Source organism: Eptatretus burgeri, chromosome 6 (genome assembly GCF_056783735.1).
Source record: "Eptatretus burgeri isolate ZD-2024b chromosome 6, Ebu_testis_v1, whole genome shotgun sequence".
In the NCBI taxonomy this organism is placed as follows: domain Eukaryota; kingdom Metazoa; phylum Chordata; class Myxini; order Myxiniformes; family Myxinidae; genus Eptatretus; species Eptatretus burgeri.
Genome location: NC_140966.1, coordinates 75,268,354 through 75,286,582, shown reverse-complemented (window position 1 = coordinate 75,286,582; position 18,229 = coordinate 75,268,354). Strand labels below are relative to the sequence as shown.

The 18,229-nt window shown below is 42.9% G+C and overlaps 1 protein-coding gene across 2 annotated transcripts in view; it reads left to right on the top strand.

Moving 5' to 3' along the window:
* The window catches only part of LOC147025087 (protein mono-ADP-ribosyltransferase PARP12-like), a 52,639-nt gene extending 34,791 nt beyond the window's left edge, over nt 1-17,848 (top strand). The window contains exons 10-13 of one of the 2 annotated variants that reach the window (XM_085885701.1): nt 2,429-2,559; nt 12,698-12,849; nt 12,997-13,441; nt 13,514-17,848. In XM_085885701.1, coding sequence (XP_085741827.1) covers nt 2,429-2,559; nt 12,698-12,849; nt 12,997-13,441; nt 13,514-13,550 — 765 coding nt within the window. In that variant the 3' untranslated portion in view covers nt 13,551-17,848. Of the gene's footprint in view, nt 1-2,428; nt 2,560-12,697; nt 12,850-12,996 lie in introns of both variants that reach the window. The other variant, XM_085885700.1, reaches the window with a different exon arrangement.
* The last annotated feature ends 381 nt before the right edge of the window (nt 17,849-18,229 follow it).

The window sequence follows — 18,229 nt, the reverse complement described above, 5'->3', positions numbered from 1 at the left end:
GTCTTTGGGCCTCTCACTCAATCACCGCAGGTTGGTCGGTGGTCTTTCTGTCTTCTACCGACTCCTCTCCAGCCTTGCCCCCCCTGCTCTCTCTGCGATTTGTCCCCACCATATTTCCACACGGCGCTCAAGGTCCGCCAACAACCCCTTTCTGGTAAAACTACCAAAATCACGAATCACTGCTCATCTTCACTCTTTCATTCCTCTTTTTTCCCGCCTTTGGAATAAACTTCCTCACTCTATTCTTTCCCATTCTTCCCTCCAGGCTTTCAAAACAGCTGTTCACCACCACCTCTTATCTTCCCCCATCCAAATCCTCGATCTTTTCTACCCCCGATAATCCACCCAAGCCCACTTCCTTCAATTCCCCTGCTTTCCTTCCTGAAAGTCCCTGTAATGTCCATCTTCTCTTCGCCATGTTCCCCGTCCCATCCCCATCCCTCTCCCTTCCACAGTTCACCTAATGTGTCTGTTCCCCACTGTTTTGTCCCTTCCACTCCCAACCCTCTTGTCTCATGCCTCCTTGCTGTGAGTTGTGTGTTAGCTCTCATATGAGCCTCGACCAAGGTATACAAAAAAAAAAAAACAGTTAATTGTCATACAAGACCCAGGAACTCGTTTCTGCAAAGAAATAGTCGAATATTAGTACAAATCACCAAGTAAAACTGCATAAAACAAATAAAATGAACAAACTTAAGGTGTCTATTTACTTCTGTCATGTCTCTGTTCATGGTCAGGAGCTCAGCTGTCCCAAGGAAGGGCTTTGCATGATAGAGGATGCCCAATCGGCAACGAGCAATGGAGGCCAGGTTGGAAATGTGGCTTTCCCAGGAAAGATTATGGCAGATTGTGAGAAGCTTGAATGAAAGGACTTCTTCCAGAGGATTGTTGAGAAAGTAGATGGGGGGGGGGGTCCTGATGGTCCTTTCGGAGAGACAGTGAGAGTGTGAGATTTGTCAGGATTGAAAGACATGTTCCACGTGTTGGACCAGTTTGCGATTTTATCCAGATCTGCAGAGAGTGAAGAGGCTGCTGTTTGCCGATCTGAGGGATTCACTTGCTCATCTCCCCTTTTATTGATGCTTGCACGAGGTGTGGTGAAGAAGCCCCCGAGGCCCTTTCTATCCGCTTGTGGTCTCTTCTCATTGGTCCTCCGCTAGCCAAGTCATCGAGATCCCTCCAGAAGGGTCCCTCGCAACCCATCAGTTGACACCCTTGTGGAAGAATCTTCTGACATGATTCTCCACATTTTAGCACTCGGATTGGCTTGGAATGTGCATTTAAATGGGGGAAATGCAGGGATGGAAGGAAGGGAATTCATTTAAAGTTAAGGATTAATTGCATTCTACATGACAAAGGAAGCAACTCGGAAGCAAAAGGGTGATGGATTTGGATGGATGTTGAATGAAGAGGGAGGGGTTTAGAGGAGAGCATGGAAAATGGAGGTTGTGAAGCAAAAGGATGGGGAATTGGATGAACGGTTGGATTGATGTTAAACTAGGAGAGGGAAATTTCCAGTAGGGTGTACGGGGTTTGGGAGGCAAAGGGTGCAGGATGTCATGGAGGTACGGGGGATCTCGGCTTGGAGGTGAAAGGGTAAAGGATTGGAAATGGATGGAAGGATTAATGGATTGAATGATGTCAGAAAGTGGGAAAGTTGGAAAGTTAAATGGAAGTTGGGGAATTACATGAAGGGGAATACCGAGCTAATCCCACACAACACATTTTGCCATCCCCTGTACAAAGGGAAGGGACCTATTTGAGCACACATACAAATGAAATAACTTACTCAGGGTTCCCTACATGATGGATGCAACTCCCCAGGGGTCCATTTTCCATTACTGCAACCACACACACACACACACACACACACACACACACACACACACACACACACACACACACACACACACACACACACACACACACACACACACACACACACACACACACACACACACACACACACACACACACACACACACACACACACACACACTGCCTGTTATTGGCTTAATGGTTAGGGTGGTGGGCTTGTGATCCGAGGATCCTGAGTTCAAATCCACCTTTGCTGTTGAATTAATACCAGGTGAGGTTGACTCTGCCTGTCATCCTTCTGAGATCGGCAAAATGAGTAACAGCTTGCTGGTATCCTGTGTTGGAGTGGCGACCCGTCCAGGATTGTACCCAATAGCCAAGGAGACTGCTTTGGCAGCACCAACGCTCTGCACAGAATATGGTTCTGATGGATACACACACCTGTTGCATTCTATGTAGATTATTGACCATTGATTATCCCTTGTCTGAAGCTATTCCAAGTGTTGATAAATTACCAAACCAAGCTTCTTTGATCCGACACATTACCGATCATCATGTGATTGTGAAATTTTCTTATCAGTCACTGACATTTTTGGGTTTGATTGTGAAGCGCGTTTCAGTTCCGCAAGACTCAGACGAGTTCAAGGACGTGGTGGCCAAATTCCAAATCACTCTGCCAGACTGCCAAGTCACCAAGGTGGAAAGAATTCAGAACCTCGAGCTGTGGAATATTTTCAAGAGGTATGCCTTGTTAGTTTGTTTGCCTTTTGTGTTTGTTTGTTTGTTTGTTTGTTTCTCAAAGCCTTTGACTCAGTGAACCCAAAGCACAGTGCCTGCTGCTCTCACATTCCAGACAGACCAGTGACCTGTGTATTTTACCAAGTTTCCTTCAGTCAAGCTCACTCTGTTCTTTCAATTCACTCAACCTCTAGAGCTCCTCGAGGACACACATGTTCTTCCATTATTCCCCTCCTGGTGAAACTCCCAAAATCCAGTGGTACTGCATACCTCCACTGTTTTGTTTGTCTTTTCTCACAAACGTTGAACCTCCTTCCTGAGGCTGTTCAATCGTTCTATTCCCTGCAGGGTTTGAAGCATGCAGTGCACTCCCATCTCGTGTAATTCCTTCCTGTGATTTTTCTACCCCCATTAACCCTACCTATCCCAGCACTCTCACTTGCAGGTTGCTGTGTTCTCTCCCCTCCTATTTTCTTGTCCGTAGAGTTCAAATGTGGCTCCACTGTCAGTTTGATATGTCTGTCATCTCACTTTTTCATGATCCTCGATTTTGTATGCAAAGGAAAAGTTGAATAATATTCGGCAAATTCTAACCAATGATCAAGCAGACCATCGAAAATCACATCAAGATAGATGAGAACCCTGCGATTGATTGCATGACAGACAGACGTGTCAGGTTATAGCTTCATCATGTGAAATTTTGAGTCGTCACGACATCAGGCCAACATCAACAGAGTTGGTTACACTTTGCATCGCTTGGAATACCATAGAAGAGCAGCAACACATATGCCTTTCATCGCTGTGGTCGATGCACCATGTTCTCTTGTGGAACATTTAAAAAAAGATGAATTTTATCCTGTGGCTTTGAAATGCGGAAACAGATTTTTTGAAACAACCAGTTAAGGTGCGTATTGCTCAAGCCTAAATGGTCAGGTCTGTGGACTTTATTGAAATTAATAATTACAGGCAAGACAATGACCATCAAATCTGAATGATCTCGGGGATGCAATATGCAAGCTGTGGCAAAGAATCTCATCTCGATCCTATCAAAAACTGGTACTAGATGTGAGAGTGGGGGATCCAGGCTGTGATATGAACTTGAGGTGTCTCTTCACGGGCTATTAAATGGCCACACTCCAAAGCTTGACATGCATTGTATCAAACAGATGGAATCACAGACCAGAGCAACCAATATCCTGGCAAATATTCAATTTCACAAGTAATAATAACTATAACTGCCACTTTATAACTGCTGGCAGTGATGACCAGGTATCAAGACGTCCCGCTTTGATCGGACACCTGATCCATGACATCCTCTTTACTCAATTGAATTCAGGAATGGGATCTAAAAAAATTTCAATTTAAAATCAAATGGAAGACCAAATACTGCATTGGAGTCAGCAGAAGGAACCTGAATAACCAAAAAGCAAAGACAAAATCTTCAGGAGGAACCTGGATAGGATTCTGATTTCAGCTGCGACTCTTCTACCCTCAAACCCATCCAGGCACAGCCAAACGAGCCTTAATAAAAAGCGACATTCAAAATATAATAATTATGCCTGTCAGACCATGCACCTGATTATGTTGAAATTTAATACATGATTCTCCCTGACTCTAGATCACAATTGTGAAGTTTCACGTCGATCGATGAAGTGGGTCAAGAGAAAAAAATTTAAAGGATGTTTCGTTCAATCCACTATTGCTGCCAGACCATGAGACGTATGAATTATTTGTGATCACCCTTGTATCCCTATTAGTCTAGGAGCGGCAAGGGTGAACCTGGTTTTGTCGGAGAAAGTTTTTTCTCTCTTGTTTCTGGTAGCCTGGGGGTTGCTTATCAAGAATCCGGAGGGTGCCAGTTGATATCCTTTGGGCAAATTTTGATATTAACCCCTTCATGTCCGACACGCCCAAACCGTGGAAACTTGGAAATTTCCTCTCGTTCCATGGTATTAATTCACATAAAATGCATCAAATTTGTGAAATCTGATATTTATTCATACAATGCTTAATGCTGGATGATATATGGATCACAATAGAAAAAAATTAACCCTTTCCTGGTCATTGATACGAAGCAATTTTTCACAATTCTATTAGCATAACTTCGAAGACTTGAATCCGGGCGTAGTGGCGTGCGCCTGTAATCCGGCTACTCGGAGGCTTGGGTTGGAGGATCGCTTGAGGACGGGTGCTCTGTGCTGGGCCGCGCTATGAGAGGGTGTAGGGCAGCCCGGAATCATGGCGAAACCCAATCCTATTTCCCTGTGTCGTAAGAGGCGACCAGGGTTGCGTCAGGAAGGGCATCCGGCGTAAAACCTGTGCCAAATCAGTACGCGGATCATAATGTATGATCCGCTGTGGCGACCCCTAATGGGAGCAGCCGAAAGAAGAAGAAGAACAACAACTTCGGAGACCTGAAGTAAAGAGGAAAGAATAATGTAAAATAACTCAGAAAGACAATAAGATGAAGTTTCAACCTACTTTTGTCAAGGCCCAGAAATCTAGCATCTGTATGAATTGTGTATTTCAAAATGTCTCACTTTAAAAGCCCCAGAAGTGAGCACATGACCAAAACATGGTTACAAACACTTACTGGCAGATTGCTGGCATGTAGAGAACTGACATTCCCAGTTTAATGACACCTCAATGACTAGTTCAGGTTACTGTGGTCCTCGAGCATCCTACACTGAAACATGTACAAAACATGGTGCAAGATAAGCCTTTATCCCGACAACTGCATCGCTTGGAGCTACAAGGGGGTTCGCTTTTACAGCCGCATCTGATCATTTCCAATATGAAATCGGGGACAAATTTAGTGTTGTCCGGTAGAGCAGTTGGGCAAAGTGATTTGTTAGTTATGTCCCTCTTCCATCCAAAGTCTTCTGGGTTCAGTGGTGGAGGGTTAGAACTAGGATTTCGCCATAGAATTGTCTGCAAATGGGCCCTCTTCACATTTTCAATGAATGCTTCTCTTGTTGGTGGAAGAGCAGCCAAGTTAGGGGAAGACGAATGACCCTTCCCATTCTTTTTACCCCATACAAGCAGCCTTGTGTTGGACATGTCTGCGCTGTCCTTCATGCCATAGCAAGCTGAAACGAAGCGAGTGACTTGATCAATGACTTGTTGAATTGGAGCATAAACATTTCCTATGGCTGATAAGTCATGTCCATCACCTTTCAGGATCTTGACTACTTTGCCCTTTCCAATACCTAGGTAACATGCCACTGTGTCACATCCTGATATAGCATGGGCAGCTAACAGGTTCTTCACAACTTTCTGGTGTCTTGCCAATGTCGATTTGATGTCAACAATTGCCCTTTCCTTGCTTGGAGATTCCATAGTCATTGGCACTCGCATCCCCACCATTTGGTAGTGATGTAGTAGCAATACAAAGACGTCTGTATCATCCGAACTCACAGAGATCTGTCGGGCCAGTCCGACTGCAGGACTTGTTGAATAATTATGATATCGACCTCTTCATGATGGGTCTCCAGATCAAACCGACTCCTCTTTTCTTCCATGCTGACTTCAATAGGGCAAGGGTCCTCTCCTGTCACAACCAACTTGTGCCTTTGTGTACTCTCCTGATGGAAAAGCCTGTCTTGGATAAGTTCGTCGCATATCAGCTGGATGAGTTGTTTCTTGTTTTCAACAGAAGACAAGATGACCTTTTGAGCTGGCAGTTTTGTAGTCCGATGGAGTTGATGTTTTCTACTGACCCGTGTCTCCCTGCCATCTCGCGTGGTAGACTTAATACTGTATTCATGGTACCTATCGAAGATGAGGTAGACATCACTGTTGGTCAGGTAGGAAGTTAAACGACTCGACATTTACAATGAAATCAGCTACTGTACCATCTGCTGACCAATGTCTGGTCCATAAAAGGGTTGACCCATCTATGATAGTGACATCTGCATCACCAGTGTTCCTCCGAGAAACTTCAACTTCCAGCAACTTCTTCAGTTTGGACTTGGCTTTAGCAATCCACATTCCATCCTTCGTGAACATGGCAGTTGGCACAGGTGCAAGCTCATAGGCAAACACCTCCTTCACATCAACATCTCTGTCACTGGCTATTAATGCAATGACCCTTGAGTAGATGGCATTCAGGTCATAAACCTTGGTGTTACCAATGTTCACAGATTTGCTGGCTACTGACATCGTTTCTACCGTCTTAGAGATGGTACTGTAAAATCCCTCAGGCCATGTGTTCTCAAAGTCTTTTAACATTGCCTCTCCAATCATGACGGCATTTTCAACATTTACAGATGCTGGTGCTAGCTTCCCACTGACAATGTTGACAAGACTCCCTTCAGGATGTTCCTTTGGATCCATAGGATCAGTGCAAGTCTCAAGTTTCTGACGGAGACCAGCCCTGTCCGTGGCATCAGCCAGTATTCTAGCCTTGGACTCCTTGTGATGCCGTTGCAGTCTGGTAGCATAAGTTTCCTCTTCTTCTAATTCCATCATGTCCGACTCAATCTTGCAGCAGATATGGCGGCTTGGTGCCCAGGCTTTCAGAGCATTCGACTTCAGGGTTATCCCAATGATTCCACCAGCACTATGACCATATCTCATGAAGGTGGACTCGATGAACTGGTCGCTCCAGATGCCATTCCATATCCCACGAATATGTCTCGTAACATGCTGTCCCTTGAGGAATAGACTTTGGACTTGATCAGGCAGCTTCTCCATGGACCTCAGATAGTACAAACCATATCTGGCATAATTCACGTGCCTGGCCGCAAAGTCATAGGGCAACATTTTTCTAAATGTTGCCAAGTGAAGTAACCAGTCACCCTCTCGTTCAGCCCTAATATAGGACATCATCAACAAAACAGGCTTCACCAGTACCTCCACCCACAGTTTTACCGTCCTGCTCTCTCTTGCAGTCTGATCTAAGGCCTTCATCAGGTCATCCACATTCTCAAATTGATGATCTGCGAACAAGCTGCGGAGCACCTCCTCGGACAGCATCCGCAGGGCACGTACATTCTGTGGGAACTTTTTGCCACTAAGCATCTTTGGAACCCCGCCAAATACTTCTGAAAGGACATCTGACAGCCCACTATCGGCCATTTGGGAGCCAGTAGCCCCAACAAAACTCATCAACGCATGCATGCCTCCTAGACCCAAGAACATATGCTTGAATCTTTCTGGTTGATTCCAGGACACCTGGACAGCGACTCGATAGAGCTGTTGGTCACATGTCAAGACGCTAAATTTCTGGCCAGTTTTGAATGTCAGATCTTGGACTCTTTCCATTGCTGTCAACATTGTATCAGGATCAGAAGGCTTCATTTCAATCAGTGGTAGGTAGAAGGCTTTTGTCTTGGGTTGTGGAAGATGACCCTGCTCTCTGCTTTCTTTAGTGTTGTACCCATGGAATTCTGGGCAGCTGTCCTTTGTAAGGATATCCTTTAGGAAGCTATGATCAATCTCTGAAGCTCTCCTAACTGCAATCACTTGTTGTGCAAGTGACTTCAGGGTGGAGACGGCCTTGATAGCATCATGTTTTGGCATGGGTGGCTGTTTTGGTCCTCGGTACCAGTGGATGTCGATGTCATATGGAACCTCCTTGGAATCTTTGGGGATCCTTTTGATTGTTTGACTGGCCTCTCCCTCTGGTGGTGTGTGTGAGTACTGCGATAAGAGGACTGCAAGTGAGTAGGTGGACTGCCTACCGTTTTGAGAGGATATGTCGGCGTCGGAGTTGTCCGCAATACCCTGAACTCGGCCATCCGCAGCATTTGATATGCCAGCCATCTTCATAGCTGCCACCGCTGCTTCAGCAGCTGATTTCTTGAAACGACTGTACTCAGTATATGAGCAACAGACCCCATATGAATAGAAATTATTGATAAACTTCTTTGACTCTAACATCTTTCCAGCTCGGCCTACTTGCAAACTTGTCACTTGGGATTTAACAACACTTGTTACAATTGAACCAATGAGCAACGCTGGAAGTGTACAATCAAGTTTTGGAGAAACCTTTCCTAATAATTTGAGGAGAAAATCACAAACTGTCTCTTTGACAAGGTCCTTATCAATGTCAATGCTGTAGTTGTCTTTGTCAATATCAATTTTTTTTTTTATCTCTTGAAGGATGCTCTTACTGGCTTTTCCGATCAAAGTTTCCATGTCGTCTTCTTCAGTGTTCACAAGTCTAAGAACCTGTGAGGCACAGCTACGAAATGCAATAATATTAGCAATGCCTGGCGAAGAAAGAACCATGAGACGATTGCCAAATAACTCTTGAAGTTTAGACACCAGTGTCCGACGACACGGATGGACTCCACCGAACTGGGAATAAGAGTCAAACAGTTCTACCGAATTCCACATTTGTGATCTGTCACTTTTTAGCATTTCAACAACTGACAGAAAAGGACAATCTTCATCACTCCCTTTTGACTCCTGGCTACTGGCAGCACCTTCCCCAGGAAGTGACCTAAATGACACAAATCTTTGCCGACAGTCCAGATGGTATCTAGCATCTGCTGCATGGAGATCACTCAGTGCCCCCTCAACACGCTGCTGGACAATTTTCGCTACAGCATCGTTTCGCTTGATACAAGTTTCTATGAGGGACTGCTTCTTGTCTATCTCATGAAAGAGGTATGATTCCCTCCATCTCGAAGGGTGTTTCTTGTCTTTCTCAATAATACAAGTTTCCCCACAGAAAAGACAGTGTTTCTTAAAGTTGAAGGTTTCATCAGAGTATCCTGATAACTAACGCCTCGTGACTTTCTGGGAGATAGGATCAGTCTCTTCATTGCAGTGACGTTTGTGACGCTGGGTGTGGCTTTTAGAGGTGTAGGAGGAGACACAACTTTTGTGGCATTTCAAGGTGAATTCCTTGTTTTTCTCTAACGCATCTTCGAGCCCAAAGTGCTTTTCATCACCAAATATCTTGCTACATCGGATGATGTTGGCTATTCGGACGGCCGTAGCACATGTAAGCTTCTCTTTCTTGTCTTGACAGTTGAACTTCCATTTGAAGTAGCATTCATCAGTATCCGATTCCATGACTGCCAAGGCTGAAAACGAAATGCAAGACTGTCAAGCTCTCATCTACAGCATTTTTCTAACTTATTGCATCAGTACTAACATTGAATTTAGAAATGGAGTGCTTGCCTAATCTAATTAAAACCATTAAAACTGGCCTTAAACTGTATCGATGTTTTAACATACATCATTCTAGTGATGCTTTAGTATTTTTACTTACATTAGGTGCCTTCAAAACAGTCTAAATTCGTGGTCTGATGTCTTGGCTGAGCAACAAGACTTAAAACAAATGCATGGTAAAACATGGATTAATACAGGAAGTAAAACAATTCTGCAATGCTATCTGATGTACTTTTCAGTAACTAGACTAATTTCTAAGACATGAGTGGCAAAAGAAAGTGGGAAGCCATCATTCTTTTATGGCCAACGCCCATCCCACATGCTACAAAATTGAGCGGAAAAGGGTTAATTTCCCAAATTGTGCCCCTAAAATGATTTTAACATTCTCTACAACATGAATTATTGCAGAATGTAAGTATATTTGAACTTTTGTTCAGCAAACTTTCTTGAGAAACAGTGGAAACTTGAGTCTTTCAGAATTTGGCTGTATTGGATAGAAAAGGGTTAATATCAAGAGTTCCCCAAGGGATATCATCTGGCACCCCCCTGATTCATGATAAGCAAGCCCTAGACTACCAGAAACAAGAGAGAAAAAAACTTTATCCGACAAAACCAGGTTCACTAAAATTTGGGGGTTTGGCTCCTGGACTATATGGCTATCCCTGTGAAAACACTGGTATGCTTATTGTTTAAAAAAAATGTGGCTGTCAGACCATGTGACCTATGAGGTTAAAATTTACAGTTTACATCCTACATTCTCCAAGGCTAGTAGATCATGTGCATGATGTTTCGGGTCGATGTAGTAAGCCATTCTGGGGAGGATTTTTAAAGGTTTTATGTTCAATCCAATATGGCTGCCAAACTATGTGACTTATTATGTCATAGTTTCCACACTATATGCAGCAATGGTATTGGATCATATTTTTTTTAAGTTTTGCATCAATGGGTTAAGCTGTTTCAGGGACATATTGTTTTTTTACGATTTTTTTCTTCATGCCAATTTGGCTGTCAGACCACATGACTGACGACATTTTAGCGATTAATCATGATATCTCCTCAAGATTAGTCGATGACACAAAGTTTCACGTCATTCAGTTCCAGCGGTTTGAGTGAAGAGGACTTCTTAAGGTTTTCGCTAAAATCCAATATGGCTGCCAAACCATGTCTTTGATGACGTCATAGTTGAAGAACGTTTTGTTCCTCATGGATAGTCGATCATACCTGGAGAGTTTCTCCTCAATCTGTTGAGCCATTTTGGAGAAAAAGATTTTTGAAGGTTGTTTTTTTTCAAAATAATATGGCTGCCATTCCATGTCACTGATGACGTCATAAGTTTAATTTTCTTGACAAGTTTCTTTGTAGGTGACCCTCATAAATTTTCATACTGATTGGATAAAGCGTTCGATGCATCTAATTATGACGTCATCATGAAGGTTCCGATGATATCATCGTTATCAGATGTTGTTCCCCATAGTGAGATTCCTGATTGCATAGTGTTGTTCCCCATAGTGAGATTTCAGAGAAAAAGATGTCCAAACTTTTTCCTGTTTTCCAACATGGCTGCCATACGACATGACCTATGACCTCATAGTTATTATTTAAAAAATTATCCAAGGGGAAGGCACTCTTCTGTTGAAAGTTTTACTTCGATCGCTCAAGCGGTTGCGGAAAAAACAAATTTAAAAGGGAATAAATGTGCAATAGTGCGGCAGAATTATTACAATAACTAGAAGGGCACTGGGTAAATCGCGTGCCTCTGCCCCGCAATGCCTGATCCAGTGCAATATATCGAGGCCAAGAACTTTTTGAAATATCATACCATATATCGTTTTTGGCCCTATCTCTCAATGGTGAAGAATCACGATGAAAATTAAATAATCATCATATCCGGATCCGGATCCAGATCTTCACCAAAATTGAATCAGTTCATCCTTGTCACACACCCAACCTGTCCACTAAACTTCATCCAAATTATTCCACAACCTTTTGAGATGTCCTGCACACAAACAGACAAACAAACAAATGAAAAATCATTCATAGAGTGACAATTTGGTGAAATGGAACAGCACTCGGTAGAGCACATACCTCCACCAGGCTGAATAGTTTACACTTTGTATGCCACCAATAGGTCGGATCTGAATCTGGAACTTAACCAAAATCGATTTGGCTTGTTCTTGTCAACGAACCAACTCTTCCAACTCGTTTTGTCACAAGTCGTCCACAACTTTTTTGAAATATCATGCTATACATAGTTTTTGGCCCCATCTCTCAATGGTGAAGAATCACTTCAAAATTTCTCATATCCGGATCCAGATTCGGATCTTCACCAAAATTAAGCATTGCTGTTCTTGGCCGGTCCTCTCCACACACAAACAATTTTAGAACGATTGCTTGAACGATTTGGCCAAAAATCGTGTGACAAACAAACAGACAGACCAACAGACACCGCAGACCAACACACTTGGCGAAAAAAAAATTTCGCCGAGTAACAGACAGACAAACACTCCAGACTTAGCAAAAAAATATTAATTCACCAAGTAACAGACAGACAAACAGACAGATCTCGCGAAATTTATTTTTGCCAAGTAACAAACAGAGAAGGGTGAAAACATAGCCTCCTTCCACCTTCGTGGTGGAGGTAATAATAAACGGAACAGAAAACAATAGGGTGCCACAGCCTGTAAGGCATCTGGTACCCTAATAATATACAAAAGAATAACAATAGGTGCCAATCGTGCACAGCCTTTTGACTGCTGGTTGCATCATTGGTTCGGGGCGTGGCTATGCTGCTGATGCAGTGCCCCTATTACCAGTACACTGGTGCTCATTTCGCCGACCTCGGAAGGCTGACAAGAACAATAGGTTACCCAGCCTGAAAGGCTTGGTACCCGAATAATAAAATACCATGTGTGAAGGCAAACGTTTTCAGGATTAAAATTTGGTGATATAAAATGATGAATATATTCCTCTCCCTTCTTTCTCTTATCTCGCCTTTAATCTTTTCATGATGTCGTAGAAAACAGGAAAGAATGAAGATGCATAACAAAGGGAAGATGGTGGAAGAAAAACAACTGTTCCACGGGACAAGCCCAACTCACATCTCGGCCATTTGCCTGCAGAACTTCGACTGGCGTATCTGTGGCACAAATGGCACCGTGTACGGAAAAGGTAAGATTTGCTTCTCTTCACCATTTATAGTCCAAAAGGTTAACACGAAGAAAGTTTCAGTTGACCAGTTGTGGAAATGGATCATTTGATGGTTCATTTTGTTGGTATAACTGTCACCACCCACAAAATTTGTCCTGACTACCCCAGGAAGCTACTTTGCACGTGATGCCAAATATTCAGATGCTTACGCAAAGGACGATGTCCATGCGAGTCGGTTCATGTTCCTGGTGAGGGTGCTTGTGGGAGAGTTCACAAAAGGTTCTTCGGAATACTCACGTCCTCCAACAAAGCCTGGATCATCTGTGCACCTGTACGACAGCTGCGTTGACGATGAGGGAAACCCATCCATCTTTGTAGTGTTTGAGCGTGATCAGATGTATCCAGAGTACATCATGGAATACGTGCACTTGCTAAATCAAGCCAATGTGCGTACCTTCAATCCGCTTCATTATAACCCAACTCCAACTTACCACAACCAGAAGCCGACACCCACACCCATTGTTAATCTTCCAGCAAGTACATCTCAGATGTTCCCTTACGCTGGTACATCAACACGCACAACCCAAGTAAATACTCCCCCCATTCGTGTGACATCTCCGATGCTCCATTACACTGGTACATCAACACGCACAACCCAAGTAAATACTAGCCCCATTCGTGTGACTCCATCTAAAGATTCTGGTCGGTGCAGCCTACAATAGCAAGAAAATTTTGGTATACAAGGCAAAAACAAGAGTGGGTGAGCAGTGAAATGGTTCATAGCTTCAAGTGGGAATAAGTAGGCATGTACAGCAAACTAAGTTAACCAATGTAATGAGAGGGTGAGGAAATATTCATGTTTTTCACTTTACAATCATTTATTCGATTTCTCATTTAGTGGCTTTGTCATACACTTTGGACCAATTATAATTATTGGTGCATATCACATGCAATATTGCACTATCGCAATTTCTAAGCAAGTGCAGGTTCAGTTGTGGAGCACGCTCTTGTCTTTGTCTCTCAAGCAGCATTTCAAGGTTTCCTATAGTCCTTTGATTGGTTTCAATTTAAGGTTATGTGCCGGCCCACTATTTTTAATGTTGTGCATGAAACAAAATTCCGAATATCTAACATATAAAGCTCTTTCTAACCACTGACTCACTGACTGATATGAAAGATCGGTACCTTCCGGATGACATAGAAGGCTGAAATTTTGTGTGCCGATGGACATCAAAGCCATTACACCGGCAAAAATCACAGAATCGTTCGACAACATCCATAAATGAAAATACAAAAAAAATGAAAAACTGCAGTTGAGTGACCCGAGACAATGGGGAAGCACGGTAATTTTGTGTGCTGATGGAAATTGAAGCCGATACACCAGAAAAAAATCACAGAATCATCGGAAAGCATCCGTAAATGAAAATATAAATAAATGAAAAAAAATAAAGAAAATAAATTAATGAAAAATCAAATGCAGGTGAGCGACCCGCGACAATGGAGAAGCAAGCACACCCCGCTCATGTATATATGTATGTATATATGTATTTGTATGTATGTATATAGATATATACATATATATACATACACACACACATACACACATGCACACAGCAGTTCGGCGACCACAATAGCATTATTACCATGGATGTATCACATTGTTAAGCAGTGCTGAGCACTCTGTTCCATTGGAGTGCTTTCTTTAGCGCTTTGAATTAAGCAAGCCGCTTGCTTATGGAACACACCCCAGTTGTGCGAATACATTCAATATAATATTCCTGGTGTTGGCTTAATGGTTAAGGTTGTTGGCTTGGGATTCTAGGATCCTGAGTTCAAATCCTGCTTTTCTGTTGAATTAATACCAGGTGGGGTTGACTCTGCCCGTCATCCTTCTGAGGTCAGAAAAATGAGTACCAGCTTGCTGGTATCCTGTGTTGGAATGTTGACCTGTCCAGGATTGTGCCCAATAGCCCAGCAGACTGCTTAAGTATCACCAAGCTCTGTACAGAATATGGTCCCAATGGATATATGGATTCAATATAAGGGTAATTTTGTCATTTATCGCTTCAGGGTTAGGGTAATGAGACATTACAAGGGGTGCTACATTCAATTTTTTTTTTTTAACTTGTCACCTTTGAATGTAAGAGTTTACTTCCAAGTTGTGCCTTTAACTTTCACATAGTGGAAATAGGTTTCATTGCACTTTTGGCAGACGTGGGACCATATGTGACCCCATGTTGACAAGGTTTTCTATGCATGTAAAGGCACAATCGACAGATTTTTTTTTTAGTGCAAAACATTTTTCCTACTCAAATGGGAAGTGCTCGAACGGGAAGTGTCAAGCCTGATGGGATATCTTAGAAGTATGCGTACTCGTCTCTGAGCTGTCTAGCCTGGGTTTGAATCTTGGCCCAGCTATAAACCATAAGGCCAAAAAAAAAAAATATTGCATTGGCGTAACCCGCCCGACCCTAAAAATTCCGCCGACCCTACGTTTTTTTTTGTTTTTTTGCTATCGATTTCAAGTATCTTGTTGATTGCGATCGCGATCGCAAAAACCCGGAAGTGTTTCGGACAGAACCCGCCGACAAAAAGGGTGGTACTCGAGCCGGGGGAGATTTTGGGAGGGATTTATTAGGATTTATTAAATTTTTGGATTTATTATCCAAAAATTTTGGGATTTATTAGGAAAAAAAAAAAAAAAAAAAAGATCCCGACCGACCTACCCTATTTTTCAGTGACCCGTTACACCAATGCAACATTTTTTTTTTTGGCCTAACCCTGGTGTTTGGCTCTGCAGGGTGAGGCATCAGTGTGTGCCGTCCATCGGATGGACGTTAAGCGGGAGGAACTATCGAATAATTCGAGTTGTTAAAAGTAATAGTACTCTTTTTTTTTGGTAATTTTTTTAGGTTATTTCTCCGAAGTAATCTCATAGTGTGGGTCCCGGTGTCCGATTGTACATACGTACACGTCCTTTAACATTTGACTCAAACATCTTTTGCTCACAAACTACTTGATCAATATGGACCAAATTTGGTATGATGCATCAGGACAGCAATGTCTTATGGGGTTGTGCTCCCGATCTGGATGTGCCCCCTATAAAAGTGGTGAAAGGGGGGCTTTTACCCCCCAAATATTGGTATTTATTCAAAAACCTTCACAGAAACCGCCAGACAGATTCAGACCAAACTCGCCATTGAGGTATCGGAACGATGCCCGAACCTTAAGTTGTGCTCCTCATGGCCATATTAAGAGGGCCCCAGGCCCTCCCCCGGAATTAAGAGGGCCCCAGGCCTGTCCCTGAAAACCCTCATTTTCACTCAAACATCTCCACAACCACCTGAGCGATAAGGTCTTGTGGGGTTGTGTTCCCCCATCTGAATCTGCCCCCTATAAGAGGATGACAAGGGGGGTTTTGCCTCAAATTCAGGTAATGTATTTTAAAATCTTTTTAGCAACTGATGGTCAGATGCAGACCAAACTCTTCAGGAAACATAAGCACCATGCCATTAACTTAATTTGTGCTCCCCATGACCGTACCACTTCAGGAAGAGGGACGAGGGACCATGGTCCCTTTTCTCGAATCCCTCGTTTTCACCCCTCCTTTGGGGGAAATAATCGTCAGTCCCCCACATGGCTTTTTTATTTCTTTTAACAGGATGCATGGCTCGTAGTGGAGTTGACACACACACACACACACACACACACACACACACACACACACACACACACACACACACACACACACACGACTGTTATAGGAGACAAAGCCACAGTACTTGGGAGAAGTGCCGTCACAACTTATCAGAGCACTCTGGGTACCAGCGAAGCCACAACAATAGCATCGTTTTTCTCACCACACTCAGAAGGCCATTTCCTACGGAGGAATTTCCTGCTCTCCGTGGATGCCAACCTTTGGGGATTGCCCACGCTGTTTTCCTTTTAAATGCTGAATGTCAAACAAGGAAGCAGCACGTACTGTACTCTTTGGTATAACTCAACCAGGGTTTGAACAACTGACCTCCCTGACTTGGAGCAGACACTCTAACCATTGCACCATCAAGTCTATTTGGAAGTTGAATAAATAGTGAATAAATAGTGAATAAATAGCTCAAACCCTATTGGCAGAAATAATTTATGTCAGGATCTGATTTGAGTATTTATGTGTGAACTTGCTAAATAATCAATAAACATAAAGGCTTAAACAATAAACTCGAAAAAGAACAGCAGTTACTGATTGTTTTATCAACAAAATAGGGAAAAAAATTCTCCTTGGGTCCAAAATGGTGCTATTTCCATTATTTGAAGAAGTTCAAGTGGTACTCTTGAACCTTAATGTTTATTGATACACCGGTTATTAACACACTAACTTGCCAGACAACTTTAGCAGTTGTCCAGAGCCATAACTGGTGGTATTTTTATTGGGTTCATAAGTCATGTCGACAATCAGGAAGAGCTTCACAAGTGTGCCACTTGATAATTAATTTTAAAGGCCCCCCCCCCAAAAAAAAAAATATATATATATAATATTAATGAGAATACATCACCAGTGTGCTGTGTCAGAGGCTGAATCGACTGTAATCTGAATATTCATCAATAAAGCATCCGTACCTTTGACCTCGGATTGTGCAAGTTCCTCCGTTTACTCGCATTCGTGGATGCCACAGATATCAGAAAGAGGGTAAGAGTGTTGAAGTGCAGAGTTACCACAACCATTCCATGCAGCATTATCAAGGTACTGCTTTGAACAACACCAAATAACTTCCTTCCATGCTTAAAGATCTCCCATCATGTCTGCATTGAGAACAAAACAAATGTGGATGTAGGAAAGGTAAGCTACTAACCGGGGTTATCAGTCGTGATAATAATTACATTGAGTATTGCAATGCATAAACAAAGAACATTTAACAATACTGAACCTCATCATGTTATTGTGTAAGGGACCCCTTTGATATGCAAACAGTACTGCCATACTGTCTTCCCTGTATCAGTTATTAATAAATGCTGGGCAACATAATGTCAGTCTCCTGTTTTCCCATGGTTTTCATTGCCTGGGTGTTCATGGACATAACTTGGTGTAGTCTGCAGGACTTTGAGTGTCTACGGAGGTTTAGTAGCCGTTGATGTGTTGGGAAATAAACGATGATCAAGAGATGAGGAGACCACTTGCACAGATTGTGATGGGCATTTCCCAAATTGGAATTTCATCGACATGTGTGTGCTTTCCTGACTTAGAGCTCTTCCCGCATTTGCCTGCTGTTTTCATGCAACACCTGGAAAACACCAAGACGTGCATTTTGCCTTTGTCGTGGGATCACTTTGGATTTAAATTGCCTGTTTGATACTGTGGATGCCGATAGATTGGGGCACTAGAAAAGGTTTGCCTCCATGGGGGCAC